Raw genomic sequence first — 14,401 nt, 5'->3', positions numbered from 1 at the left:
GAAAACGGTCCAGGAAAACTTCTGCCCTCCACAGTATGTTAGATATTTTGTTTTAAAAGCACTTAATCTTACTCTGGAAAATCTAAGTCTACACCCTCATTGAGCTGGCCCGCCCCAGTTGACTATGCCATGTTGGAACCATTTCCAGCTGGATGCAGGTGAGGAAGGCTGGAGTTAGGTTGGCTCTGGTCAGCATACTTCTTGCCATACTGTTCAAATTTATTTTTTTGTGTGTGGAATCAGTCTTTTATTTCAAGGTCTCTCACCCTGGTGTCTTTTTTTCTCGTTTATTTTTAATTTTATATTAGAGTATAGTTGATGAACATTGTGTTAGTTTCCAGTGCACACCTAAGTGATTCAGTTAGATATATACGTATGTCTATTCTGTTTCAGATTCTTTTCCCATGTAGGTTATTACAGAATATTGAGCAGAGTTCCCTGTGCTCTACAGGAGTTCCTTGTTGGTTATCTATTTTAAATGTAGCAGTGTGTACATGTCCATCCCAAACTTGCCATGCTTTTAAATGCCGGCTCTGTATACATTAGATTTACCTGGAGCATTTATTAAACCTCAAGATTTCTAGGCTTCAATTAATACTTACTAAATTCTCTGGGAGTCGCACCCCACACGCCTCTGCTAGGCAGTTCAAGGGGAACACTGCTTTGAAGTACGTTTATTCCCTCATCCAACCAATTTTTAATGGGTAATAAAGCTGGGAGGTTGTGTGTGTGTTTTTTTTTAATCTGAAAGGTGGTGCTAGTAAATTCTTTGAGCTCAACAGATTCTGAGTATCATCAGAAACCCTGTAGATAAAACTGAATACGCCTGAAAACCATGTCTGAGAAGATGGGCACAAGTGAAAAATGCCTTTCTGAAAACATTTAAGATTAGAAGCAATGCACGGGAGGTCTACAGATCTAAAGGAGTTGGCTACACTGGTATTTAAGAGTTAATAAACATAGTAAATATGTTCAGTGGAATCCAGAATATAGCTTTGTAAGGCCATTAATACAGCATCCTCCAGGGGCCAGATCAGTCTCAGCTTGGCCTATTCACAATGGCATAAATTAAGAGGTAGGGGGAGATCTATTTACTCTTTACAAAGAGCATTTGAAACTAGGCTTTGTATTCAGGTATTATAGGTCTTTGTTCTTTTTCCAGATAACTAAAGTATATCACTTTTTTAAAAAAAATTCTTTTTCTGGGACCCACTATCACTGAATTGACTGAGTTTCCTCTCAAATAAACCACCTCTTGCCGCTGTTAGCATTTCAGCAGTCTCATCCTTTGCTGGCAGCTGTCACGTTGCTGGGACCTGTCAAAGCAGTCCCATTTCAGCCTCTCATCTGCTTTCCGCAGTAGACACAGGTAAGACCAGTGGTTACCCAGATAAACCCTAAACTCTTAAGCATCGCAGTTCCAGTCTCACATTTTCAAATTGAAGCACGCGGGCTTTGTGACAGCTTTATTTCCTGTGGTTCAGTGACTCTCTTCTTCCAACTTTAAGAATGTTTAACTAGCCACGTCTGCCAGAGTCTATCTTGTTCCTGTTCTTTTTGGTGTATTTAAGTCAGACATTAGCTTTTCATATGCCTCAATCTTAAGATAGGTCTGCAAAAATAACTTTTGCACTTACCCCTTGGATTGAAGACATTGAAAGTACTTTGTAGTTTGTGTTTCAGAGTTAGGTGACTTTAAGGGGAAAATCCATTGGCTTTAAGAGTCTTGGCCTATTAATTACCTTTGCACGGAACACTTACTACCATGCCTAGATGGCTATTTCAGTCATGCTCTAAAATTGGATGAAAGTGAAGCACAAGTGAAACCAAAGTCTGATGAAATGTGGCCTTGAAGGGTGGGAGAAAATATGCCAGCAGCATACTGCGGAGGGGTGTTGTGTAAAAATAAGTCTGCAGTAGTGAGGGACTTCTCCGTGAAAAACCAGGATAAATTCTCTTCATGGGTTTTTGAAAGTCAGGGTGAACCTGTTGATGAAGAACTTCTCCTTCCAGGGCTGCTGCTAATGCTGCTTTCTCTTGGTGGTAATGGTTAATCAGAGCCCCAAGGAAGGAGCTGGAAAGAAAAACGGCACCTTTTGAATAATTGCAGTTGCCTCTTTTTCTTCAGGCTTCCCTGATAGCTCAGCTGGTAGAGAATCCGTCTGCAGTGCAGGAGACCCTGGTTCAATTCCTGGGTCGGTAAGATTCACCTGGAGAGGGGATAGAATAGCCAAGCGAGATAACTTTCTCTGTGCCGGGAATTCATGCTGCCATATTTAGTGGATTTAAAAGAAAATTGCCATTTTTTGTAAAGAGGGTGTTTAACCTTAAGTTTAGAAAGGAAATTTCGATTGTTAGCATGTGATCTTGACCTGTTTGGGAAGTTTGAACTCTGAGTGGTGGCTTTATCTTCTGCAGGGTGGACTGTGAGATAGAACTCTTATGCTTTTGTCCCTTAGTGCAGCCTATAAATGTGGGCCCTTGGGAATTCTCATTTCTGGGCTTGATACATTACATGTTGCGTGATATTTTATCTTAAGGATCCACAGGAGCTGTGTGACTTTGGGTTTTTCAGCTACTGCAGCTGTTTCCGTATCAGTAAAATCAGGATAATGCCCACTTGCTAGGATTTTGGTAAGGCTTAACACTTTGGAAAAACACCTTGTATAATAAGTGGCCATCTCACAATAAATAATTCGATTGTTCCAGGAAGAGCAGTGACTAGTTGGTAATTTTTTATTTTTATACAATTTTAAAGGTTATTTCCCATTTACAGTTATTCCAAGATATTAGCTATGTTCTCCTTGTTGTACAGTACATCCTTGAGCCTGTCTTACCACCTATAGCTTGTATCTCCCACTCCCCCACCCATACACTGCCTGTCCCTCCCTCCCCACTGGTAACCACAAGATTGTTCTCTATACCTGTGAGTCTGCTAGTTTCACATATTCATGATGCTAAGTGAAATAAGTCAGAGAAAGACAAATGCTATCCCTTATATGTCAAATTATTTTATTCCACATATAAGGGATAACATATGGTATTTGTCTTTCTCTGACTTATTCCACTTAGCATCATGCCCTCCAAGTCCATCCATGTGGCCATAAATGGCAAAATTTCATTATTTTCTCTGTCAGTTTTATGTGTCTAAACCTCTCCTTTATCCATTCATCTGTTGATGGAAGTAGTATGCATTTTTAACAATCACAGATAATTGTCTTTCAGCCCCGCCTGGGGTGAGGGCTGGGCATGGAGGCAGGAAGCAAAGTGATAGAGTCAATGCTCTGGGATTGACAAGAGCTAGTCAGTTCCTATAAGCAAGTTGATGGGTGAGTTCTCCTTTGGATACTCCAGAGATGATACAGTCAGCTACCTCCCATTTGCAGAGAAGAGGGCCAGTTGGACTGGGTGACCTTGATTTGATTTCCTTTGATGAGAAATGGTGGCTGGGTGAAGTGGTGGCCAAAGGCTGTACAGGGGAGGCTACTGGGGAAGGGCAGAGTGCCTGGGCCTTGGAGCACATCTGAGGTCTGCAGAGCCTCCCTTCTCTGGATGCTGGCCTCCTGAAGCGCTCACAGCTGGTGGGACAGTCTTGTAGTACAAGTTCTCCTTACTCTCCCCCAAACCTGCCCATAAAATAACAATGCACCAGGGTCCCTTTTTAAAAACAGGATTCTTTTTTATAAAAATAACATGTGATTGTTAAAGTACTCAGAAAAAAAGTCTTGAGACTGCAGAGCCAAGGACAGCTGGCTTGTCTTAACTCTGATGCCTGCAGAAACGCGGCCGATGCAAAGCCAGATTCTGAAGGGCCTCTGAGTAAGTTATCCTGTGAAGTGTAACCTACACTGCAGTCTAACTGGGCGGTTTAAATGCTCCTTTAATGAAGGGTCATTAAAAAATAGGTTATTTGCATGTTCTCCTCCTCCAATGTAGATGATTTTTTAAACATTCTTTTTAATATATTTAAGTGTTCTAATATATTAAATATTAAGCATACGAGTCAGTTTATTTTGTATGTGAGCATATACTTTGTACTTTAGTTATACCATGTAATTTGAACGTGCAGATTAATTATGGAGCTGTCAGCAGTGCTCCATCCATATGAATTCTGCCTCCCTGTTCTGCCAGCGGGAGGAAACAGTACAGTTACATGGGAGATCGGGACTGTTTCACTTTTATGTCTATCAAAATAGTGTAAATTAATGGTACATACGTGCGTGTGCGTGCTAAGTGGTGTCCGAATCTGTGCGGCCCCGTGGACCGTAGCCAGCCAGGCTCCTCTGCCCGTGGAATTCTCCAGGCAAGTACATAATCACCTTAATCTTTCTCCCAGGGCATGAAACATCCTTGTGCTTAGTCAAAGCCTTATAAATACATTTTAGAGAAAAAGAGGAAAGGCTAAGTTGATTTAGCAAATATTTATATGTTTGTAGCCATGAGAGGAATAAGCCTTTATACCTTATTTTTATCACCTCCCCTTCTGTTGTCCACTTTCTCCCCAGGCCCAGATTACATCAAACAGAGATTTCAGGAAGGTGTAGATGCTAAAGAAAATCCCGAAGACAAGGTCCCAGAAAAGCCCCCCACACCAAAGGAATCGCCTCACTTCTACCGCAAAGGTACCACACCCCCAGAGTCTCCTGAGCCAAGTCCCAGACAAGGCCGCTCTCCCTCCCCAAAGCCCGCAAGGAAGCAGAACCCCAGTTCAGGGGCGAGACTCAACCAGGACAGACGCAGCGCGGCTGAGGAGAAGGTGACAGCCGCCGTCAACAAGCCCTTGACCTCCAAGGCCCCCCCCAAGGAGGTGGGGGCGGTCGTGCCCTCCTCCAAGTACTCTGGCCGCCACCACATCCCCAACCCCAGTAACGGGGAGCTGCATTCTCAGTACCACGGCTACTACGTGAAACTGAACGCCCCCCAGCACCCTCCGGAGGACACGGAGGAGGAGGGGTCGAGCCAGTCTTCCTCGGCACTGGTGCACAAGCCGTCACCCAACAAGTGGAGTCCCCCTAAATCTGTGACAAAACCAGTTGCCAAAGAAAGCAAAGCTGAGCCAAAAGCTAAGAAGTCTGAACTTGCTATACCAAAGAACCCAGCGAGCAGCGATGCGCGCCCTGCTTTGGAAAAAGAAGCCAATTCAGTAAGTTGTACGAGATGTGGTTCCCTGTCCCTCTGCTCCTCTGGGTTCTTCTGGGTGGCATCAGGGGAGATTGACGCCTTGATGACAACAAGGAGCCCAGGGCTGTGAAGGGTAGCATTTATTAGCACCAGTAGCCAAGCCACCAGGGGCTCTCCAGGCAGCATTCGCGACCTTCCTCAGGCTTCCTACAGGTGGGCTCGCGTGACCACCTTGTCCCAGCTCCACTTTCACAAGCCTTTACCAGCACATGGTGGTAAGCTTCATGGGAGCTGTCTTATTAGCTCCAGCTGTGGTAACAAAAAACTATACCTTGAACTGGGTGGTTTAAAAAGGAAATGCTTATTTCTCACAGTTCTGGAGGCTGAGTGGTCCCAAGATCAAGGCACCAGCAGATCTGAGGTCTGGTGAGAACCCACTGCCTGGTCCATGGACCACGGGCCACCTTCTCCCTGAGTCCTCGCAGGGCTAAGAAAGAGGAAACTAATACCATCAAAGGGCTCCAACCTCATGACCTGATCACCTCCCAAAGGTCCATCCTCCAGGGCTTAGGGCTTCATTGTGTGAATTTGGGGGCAGGGAACACAAACGGGCAGCCTGTAACAACAGCTGACTGCTGGGGCTGGGAAGGAATCATGGGCCTTGGCCAAGAGGCTGGCCGTCGTGCTCTAACCAGGAGGAGAGTTCCACTGCCGTTTGCTACGTTCTTAACTTGCCTTTAGACTCCACCCCCACAACAGTCAGCATCTTTCAACAAAACATCTTTTCTGGCTACTATTGTGAATTATTCTCATAAATGTTTAGTTTGGATTTTATTTAATAGCCAGGCTTTTCAGAACTACTACTTTCCTGTATAAAAAGTGAAAATTTTCAATTGGTTAAGAAAGTTACTTTGGTTTTCTAATTCCTCAGAGTATAAATCTTCCTAAAATTTCAGTTTTCTCATAGATGCTGGTTTTATTATGAGTCTTCACCATTTACTGTTTTTATTATTCAACCAGAAAGCTCTCATTGATATCTTTGTTCAGTAAGATTTAAAAGTCTGTTAAATTGTTCACCTGGTCATATGGCTTTGGAAAAGATTGTAATTTAGGGAAAAAGCCACAGTTGACCCAGTATTGACTAGTAATTTCTGAGACATATTTGCATAAAGGTGTAGATTAATATTTTGGCCGATAAGAATATAACCATCCGTTTACTTTTGTTTGTCAGTCTGCTCATAGGGTTAACATTGAAATTCATTTTTCAACTAACTTTTACGTTTGAAATTTCTTAGGTTTATTTTGCTAATATCTATTAACATGGGTTCCCACCTTCTTTAAATTCTCACCTTTTTAATTATCTAAATATAAATTAATCAAATTAACATGATTAACTTTCCAAGAGTCAAGCTTTTATATAGATACGTGGTTTTCAAAACAGTAACTTTGAGACTCACTGTTTAGTAAGCATTTTTTTAACATTGATATATCAGTATCCTGATACTAAATATGTGTTAATGTTATCACTACTGAATTTGTTAAATGTGATAACTTCTCTTTTGGCTTTCAGCATTTATCCATAGGGTTAGTCAAGCTTCCCATATAAATTGGTATTAGTTTGCTTGATTTACAAGAGGAAAATTCAGACAATACAAGGCTATATCGTTTATACCTTTTGGGTACCCATTAGTGGGGTTCAGTTGATTTTCAGAACTCCCTAAGGGAAAGTATATGCCCCAGTGTCCCTTAGGCGAGTTACCTAGTTCTTACCTGTAATAAACTGATTGGTATTTTGGTGAATTGGTGCCTTCTTGTTTAGAAACAGCATCTGTTTCATGGATGTGCAGAACATTCGGATTCTAGGAGTCAGCCAAGCATCGTGCAGCTCTGCAGGCTGGTCTCTAGGGTTCCCTTGGACACCCCAGGATAGGAGGCGGCCAGCAGCTCTGTACCTCTGTTAGGAGCTGGAAGTCAGGGCTGAATTGGCACCTGCTTGTGTATGGAGAAGGAAATGGCAGCCTACTCCAGTGCTCTTGCCTGGAGAATCCCATGGACGAGGAGCCTGGTGGGCTACAGTCCACGGGTCGCAAAGAGTCGGACACGACTCAGCGACTTCACTTTCACTTTCACTTTGTGAAGAGTTTGAACAATTAACCTTCCCTTCCTTGATAACAGAAAGCTGCCTTTCACACCCCTGATAACTGTTTTCTTCACAAGGAGTTAGGAAAGTGACAGAATCATCCTAAAGGTAGTCAGTGAATGACCTTTAAAACAAAAGAGCTCTACATAACAATTTTGAAATTAAGACAGTGTTTAAGTTAGAAGTTTACAAATAACAACTTGGAAACTCATAGAAACATTCACACTTTAGCAGACATTAGAGGGGAAACCAGACTGAGTTCCTCTTTGTGAAACAGTGTGAGAGGTCCACTTTGAGTCAGAATCACCAAACAATTTGCAGAATTGTAGTCAGCCAACTTACTGAGTGTGTAGGCTGCTAGCTAAGGGTGTGGCCTCTTATGCCAGACACCGTAGGTTCAAATCCCAGCTGTGTTACTTACCAGCTCTTTGACTTTTAGGCAAGTTTCTTAACCTGCTCTGTGACTTAGTTTCTTCATCTGTACCTATATCAAGCATTGTGAAGGTTAATATCAGTGGTTGTGACCTGATACTTGTAAAGGTCTTAGTTCCTCGCATGGGGCAGGTATTCAGAAAGCACTGACTATTATTAAGTTCACCTCAATACTAGGTGGAGCATAAACAGTTCATAAATATTTTCCAGTAGATTCTGATCCATCCTCAGGATCACCCTGGGTGTTGATTCCTAGAAATAGAATCTTCAGGGACACAGGCTAACACTTGGGAGAAGGGGAGCCACAACAAGAATTACTTTACAACCTTCCTCCAGTCTGTGACTCCTGTGGGCAGTGGTTGCATGTGGACTCATGTCCCAGGAAAATACATTCTATGTGATGCCAAGATTTTTGTAGGATTTTTGCAATATGGCAACTTGGGTAGAAGGCAGTAAGGAGATATCTTGAGAACCTTATGATCAAAGAGACTAGTGAGGGGTCTTCTAGTTAGGAGACTCAACTCCTGAGAACAACCCACACTTTTCTCTTAGCAGTTACACTGATCAGCTTCCAAGTTTGAGATTTACCCAGCCTTTCTTCTGAATTGTTATAAAACCTAAGGCAGCCATGTCATATCAGGTCTGAATCATACACACACACACACACACAGTAAACACATATAATTAACTTTTGCTCTTTTCATGTTTTTGGAAAAGCTTGAAGTTTAGCAAATTGTACTAACTCTTCAGAAAATTCTTCTTAATTTTAAGTGAGTGATAGTCTCTGGAAGAAAAAAATTCTTGAGTTAGAATTTCTTTCCATAGTTTGACTTCCTGCACTTTAGTTTCTAACTGGCTGAAAGTTTCTTCTAATCAAGACTTGTACTCTGCCCTGCCCCAACAGCTTCTTGTATTACACCTGTCTCAGTCAGTCTTCAAAAGCAAGACTGACTTTTTCTTTTTGCTATTTTAAGCTACAACTGGCCACTGCAGTCATATTTATGAGACTTCACCTTAAAGCTTTCCACTCTGTACCCAGCCCAGGTGTCTGATGAGCACAGAGGTCATGTGTTGATATCCACCTATTAAACATAGCGTCCCAGAATTTATTATTTTTTACCTGGCTGTTTGAGCCTTCTATTGTCAGTTTACTCTTATCTAAACTGAGTCATCTTTAAAAATAGCTTTATAAGTGGATCTATACTGGTAGGATAAATGTATGTGTATATTAGAATATATATGGGAGAAATACTTATTCAGTAAAAATTATGTCTGTATAAATACACACAAACCCAAAATACTAACCAATTCAAAAAGTTAGATAAATTCATGGAACCTTTTAAGGACTCAGAGTGGGAGTGAAAGGTCCCGGCACACCTTTACTGAAGGTACTTTGTCTATCATTCTGCTTTCTCAGGGTCCCCTGTAAGTCACTGGACTTTGCATCATATTGGTTTGACATTACTTTCCCTTGTCTTCTTTCGTTATCACTCACTGTCTTGAGGAATTATGAAATGAAATCCACTAATCCAAAAGAGTTGAAAGAATCCCAGAATTCTTAACACATTCCTAAGAAAATCTAAACACATTCACTGAGCAAAGTCTGTTCAGTATGTATATTAATAGCATTTCCGTAATCTCCGGCCTGACTAATAATGTTGAAAGATCATCAATTATTTTCTGAGTTCTAAGAGTTTCCCTATATTATTTATGCGTTCTAAGCCATAATTGAGGAGTTACATAGGTTAGTACTCGCCTATTAATTTAGAACACAACTGTTCTAAAAGACGCATTGGTCATTATCTGATGTTTTTCTGATACTATAGGATACCAATGAAAATGCCATTTTAAAGAAGTTGATGGTAAATTATTTTTAAACTAAGGCCTGTGACTTTAATAGAGATGAAGAACATGTAGTTCTGAAGTGAACAGACCAAAGTTGTTTAATTTCAGTTCTAATTTATTCAAACTGGCTGAGTAACCTTGGGCAAGACACTTACCTTTTTGGATTACACTGTGAAGAATTATTTTCCTCCCCTTTACTTGGAGTTTAGGAACTTGGCTTTTTCTTCTAAGAATCCCTCTATAACACCCATTTTTATTCCTCTTCTCTGTCACCCTGATTTCATGAATCACCCTGTTCTTCATTTAATACAGTGAATATATCTGTTCAGCCACCACATGTAGAGTACTTGGAAAAGTGGAAGGTGGGTTCTCATTAAAGACTGGCTGTCTGGATGAACTGGACAGCCCTTATGTGTGGGTACACAGTGGTGAACAAGGAGGACCCCTGTGGGACTCAGTCTAGGGGAAAAGATGGCAGTTAACAGGAAAGGACAGTAGTGTGAAGTGTTAGGACACAGAAAGAGGAGGCACTCTGACCTCTACCAGGGAGGATGTGGCCTTATCCAGAAAGGAGGCCTCCATGAAGGACACGGGACTGAAGCCCTGGACCCCGTGAGATGAGCACTAACCAATGGCAGTTCCAGCCTCCCTTAATCACTCACCACCCCCCACAAATCACATCATTAGAGCATCTGAAGACTGACACAGTCTCACCGTAGGATAATCAACTATAGTACAACTCTTTCCTCGTCCGTAAAATGAGAATAAAACTACCTACCCCACCTCCCTTATAAGGCAAGTTTTAGAGCACTTTTAATGCTATTTAAGAATTAGACACTATTTTAATAGTTAACACCAAGAATGCCTCTTTATAGTAAAGATAGCAAAACACAACCAGATCTAAACAGATGGGTCATACAACGGTTTTGTTTTGTATTTAAAAAAAAAAAAAAAGTAAATTTGGGGCACTTTAGACTGTGTGGTATTTATTATAGTGGTACTTACCAAAATACGATTCTGTGATTTGTTAAAATATAACTTGGTTTCTGAAATGCTGTGGCTGTAAGCAGAGAAATTAAAAATTAGATCTTGCACAGTAATTTATGAAAGGGTTCAATTTCCCACTTGTAGTTTTTACCTTAAGGAAAGGATGGTATCCAAAAAGAAGACCAGGAAAAAGACGAGGCAAAGAACCTCCTCCTGAGTTTTTCCTGAACTTTGCCGGAGCAGCCTCACCATCCTTCAGATTTCACTCTCCTGTTCCCAGCTGCCTTGATGAGGAAATGATTTCTTCCGAGTCCAAATTACACCCTACGTAACAAAAATACATCTCTAATTCCCGTCAGTTTTAAACCCATTATGGTGAGCTGTGTCTCACCCAGACTGTTGCCTAGTGTTTTAAGGTATTTTAAAATACTGTTTCATCAGTATTAGATTCATTTTTGTATGAAAGTTCAGAGATGACTCCATCTAAATACAGCATAGCTATTTTTAGTTTATACCTTTTAGAACTGTTGTCATTATTCATGCTTTATTTACTGCAACTGTGTTGTATGTTGTTCACACACTAAGTTATGTCCAATTCTTTGCAGCCCCTTTGGATGACATGCCAGGCTTCCTTGTCCTTCACTGTCTGCTGGAGTTTGCTCAGACTCGTCCATTGATTTAGTGCTGCTATCTAACCATCTCATCCTCTCCCAGCCTCTTTTCCTCCTGCCCTCAATCTTTCCCAACATGAGGGCCTTTTCTAATGAGTCAACTCTTCACATCAGGTGGCCAAAGTATTGAAACGTCAACATCAGTCCTTCCAATGAATATTCAGGGCTGATTTCCTTTAGGATTGACTGGTTTGATCTCCTTGCTTGTCCAAGGGACTCTCAAGAGTCTTCTCCAGCACCACAGTTTGAAAGCATCAATTCTTAGGCACTCAGCCTTCTTTATGGTCCAACTCAGACCTGTACATGACTACTAGGAAAACCGTAACTTTGACCATATGGGACCTGCAACTGTGTCGTGTCTTTTCAAGTATTTTTGGTAATTGGTTTTGTGAGCTAATTTAACTATTGCTATTAACTTGGGAAGGTGACACTTAGAATTTTCTGTTTTGTTCTGTTTCATTTCCAGGGCCCTAATTCAATCATGATCATCCTCGTCATGCTGTTGAATATCGGGTTGGCCATTCTTTTTGTTCACTTTCTAACTTGATTGGAATTAAGAAAGGTAAGAATAGCCTTAATTTCTATATAAAATCGCAATCTGTCACATTCTTTTCCCCTATTCAGATTTACATTTTTTTAACAACCGTGCATTGTCCTTCAATTTAATTTTGGCTGCGCCTGAATATGATTCAACATAGTTACCTAATGATATCACTGTTTTGACCCTTCGGTGAAGGCATGACAACTAGTGGAGTGAGCCACGGTCCTCTGCAGTGGTGTCATCAGCCCTTTAAGTGGCACACTCCAGGCAGACTCAGACACAGGGAAGGAGGCTTGGAATTAGGATGGGCTCACGAGAGAGAGAAAGATGGAAAATTCAACCGGAGGACCTGTCCAGTCCCCCTGGGAAGGCGTTGTGGCTATGGGGTCCTCTGGGAGCTGAAGCAGGCAACCATGTTGGAGAGCAAAACTTAATAATCATTCTTTCTTAACATCTGCTGAAGCAGCCCCATCCGGCGAAGTTCTTGGCATTGGCTACTCCATCTGTCCTAGCAGAGTGTGACTAAACTGGAGATGTATGGAGCTGCTTTTTTTTTTTTTTTTTTTTTTTTGATGGAAGTCAACAGCTGCCTTACTATTTTACCATCTGACGTTGCTAGTAGGGAGCTGGGGAAACAAACGACCGCCCTAGGAATGCGGTCGGAGGATTGTGTTGCTGCGGCCATGGTTCCAACATTCACTCCTGTCTCAGTAGAGGAAGTAGGCAGCAGCATCACTCACCAGTCTTATGCCACGACCTGCTGCTTTCTCATCTCCTGGAACGTCCCGGGAGAGAAGGTTTTGTCGGCTTGTGCACGGTTCTGTTCATTTCTGCTGTTTACTTAAATCTGATGTGTGGTCACCTACAGCGTGCGGTCCTGGCCGGAGGAAGCACACGTGTCACATCTCGAGGAAAAGAAAACAACAGAATTCTAGAGAAAATGTGTTTATTTTGATAGCAATACATCATTCATGTCATTTTTAGTCTTCCTAAACCTGTAAAAGGCTGTTTAAAATTTAGCGATTTGAAGGCATTATACCTAAGAAATCACTTAAACATTTTTAAAGCTACTGAGATGAATTTATTTATGCACTTCAGAGGTGCTAAATTTTAAAAGCTGAAAGACAACAGAATTCTAAGAAGTATAGTCAAAATGTTGCATGGGTTGCAGTAATCAGTGTTTAAAGGATTCAGTTTCATTGCTGACGTACTTTACCAACCAAATAAAATCTTGTCAGTGGCTATGTTAATTCCCATGAAAGTTAAGCAAGATGCTATTAATAACTGCTCTTCTCTCTTTTTTTTCCCCCCCCAACTTACAAATTTTTGTTGAATACATTCAGGTAGAGCATAATAAAGCTTTGTTCAATCAGTGCTTCTCAATTTTATGCCTTTCATGTTTTTCAAAGTCCTTTTGTAATTTTATTTCACACTTTAAAGGCGTAGACATTTTTAAGTATCTGTCTTTTGCAGTCCTTGTTATTCTGACATAAACTGATTTTTTTGGTGTTTTATAATTTATTCTTTATTACTCAGAAGCATGCTTATTTAGAGAAACTATGTGGGCTTTATATAATTATTTAAAAAGAAAATCAGGGGAGGAAAGTTATCCATTCAATCTTGGTAAAACATTGAGGAGAGGGAGCTATTCCTAAGTATTTTCATGATCTGCATGGTTTAATCAGATTCTTCTTGCCTTATTTGCTACCATTTCAATACAGAAGAGAAGTCATATGTTAGCACAGATGTGGAGTGAATGTCACCTGCAGGGTAGTAACCCAGTGGTGTTTTTTGCAGAAGTACAATATGTTGAAACTCCTGGGTGTGACCAATATGGAATAAAGAAGAAAGCAGAAAGAGAGCAAATGAAAATTACAACTTGTATATTTATTTTTTACATTTTCCTTTGACTTTTAAATCTAGGAAGTACGTTTTTACCCAAGAAACGTTTTAGTTCCTGTGTCGGTCTCCATACTCTCACTGCTCCTTCCTAACCCCATAGCTCTTGATGCTGGGAAAGCTGATTTTTTTTTAAAAAAATGAAATAAAATATTTAATCTTAAGTGTTTATTTCAAATGTGTAATGCTTTGGAAGTAATGGGTAACAGATAATAAAGGATATGTTTATAAAGTGAGCATGTTGGTTCCATTTATAAATATATGTATGATTTATAAGCTTTTTTAAAACAAAGCTCAAATTGTTGGTATTTTTCTAAAATGTGCACAGCTGTATTTTACATGAAAGGCTCTTTCTAATGGGTTGTTATACTGTACTCTACATTTTGGACAGCACATGAAGTCTGCCAATGTACTTAATAAAACATGACTTTGTTTATTTAAAGTTTCTTGCTGTGAAAAAGAACTCCCTACCTGCGAGTTCCGTTATTTATAATCCTTGAAACCAAAATGTATAATGTACAGTTTTCACAACTGTATCTGCTCTAATAAAAAAAAAGTTGGTTATTAATAAAGTTGCAGGTGTGTTTCCTTTAAGAGTAAATTACTGTCTTGAGTTATGTGGAATTTTTTGATGGTGATGGTGTTGAAAGAAAGATCTGCTGAAAAATTAATAATGGAAATGGGGGTGGGGGGCGCGCAGCAAAGTGCTCAAAGAATCCGCCTGGCAGAAGGTCACAGTGCTGCACCATTTTTTTTTTTTTTTTT

The 14,401-nt window shown here is 40.7% G+C and overlaps 1 protein-coding gene and 1 long non-coding RNA gene across 6 annotated transcripts in view; one reads left to right on the top strand and one right to left on the bottom strand.

The window, feature by feature from the left end:
- JPH1 (junctophilin 1) overlaps window positions 1-13,869 on the top strand; it is a 91,572-nt gene extending 77,703 nt beyond the window's left edge. Inside the window, exons 4-6 of one of the 5 annotated variants that reach the window (XM_055546291.1) lie at window positions 4,506-5,143; window positions 11,663-11,758; window positions 13,535-13,869. In XM_055546291.1, the coding sequence (XP_055402266.1) occupies window positions 4,506-5,143; window positions 11,663-11,743 (719 nt within the window). In that variant the 3' untranslated portion in view covers window positions 11,744-11,758; window positions 13,535-13,869. Of the gene's footprint in view, window positions 1-4,505; window positions 5,144-11,662; window positions 11,759-11,894; window positions 13,121-13,534 lie in introns of those variants that run through there. The other 4 variants (XM_055546288.1, XM_055546290.1, XM_055546287.1 and 1 more) reach the window with 4 other exon arrangements.
- On the bottom strand, window positions 8,360-12,614 carry LOC129626818 (uncharacterized). The gene is made up of 4 exons (XR_008702223.1): window positions 12,478-12,614; window positions 10,677-10,849; window positions 10,544-10,598; window positions 8,360-8,477 (listed from the first exon to the last, which is right to left on the bottom strand). It is a non-coding gene; the product is annotated as an uncharacterized LOC129626818 (long non-coding RNA).
- Window positions 13,870-14,401: the final 532 nt, after the last annotated feature.

Source organism: Bubalus kerabau, chromosome 14 (assembly GCF_029407905.1).
Source record: "Bubalus kerabau isolate K-KA32 ecotype Philippines breed swamp buffalo chromosome 14, PCC_UOA_SB_1v2, whole genome shotgun sequence".
Taxonomy (NCBI): domain Eukaryota; kingdom Metazoa; phylum Chordata; class Mammalia; order Artiodactyla; family Bovidae; genus Bubalus; species Bubalus kerabau.
The sequence above is the reverse complement of the archived record's forward strand: the minus strand, read 5'-3'. Positions and strand labels throughout refer to the sequence as shown.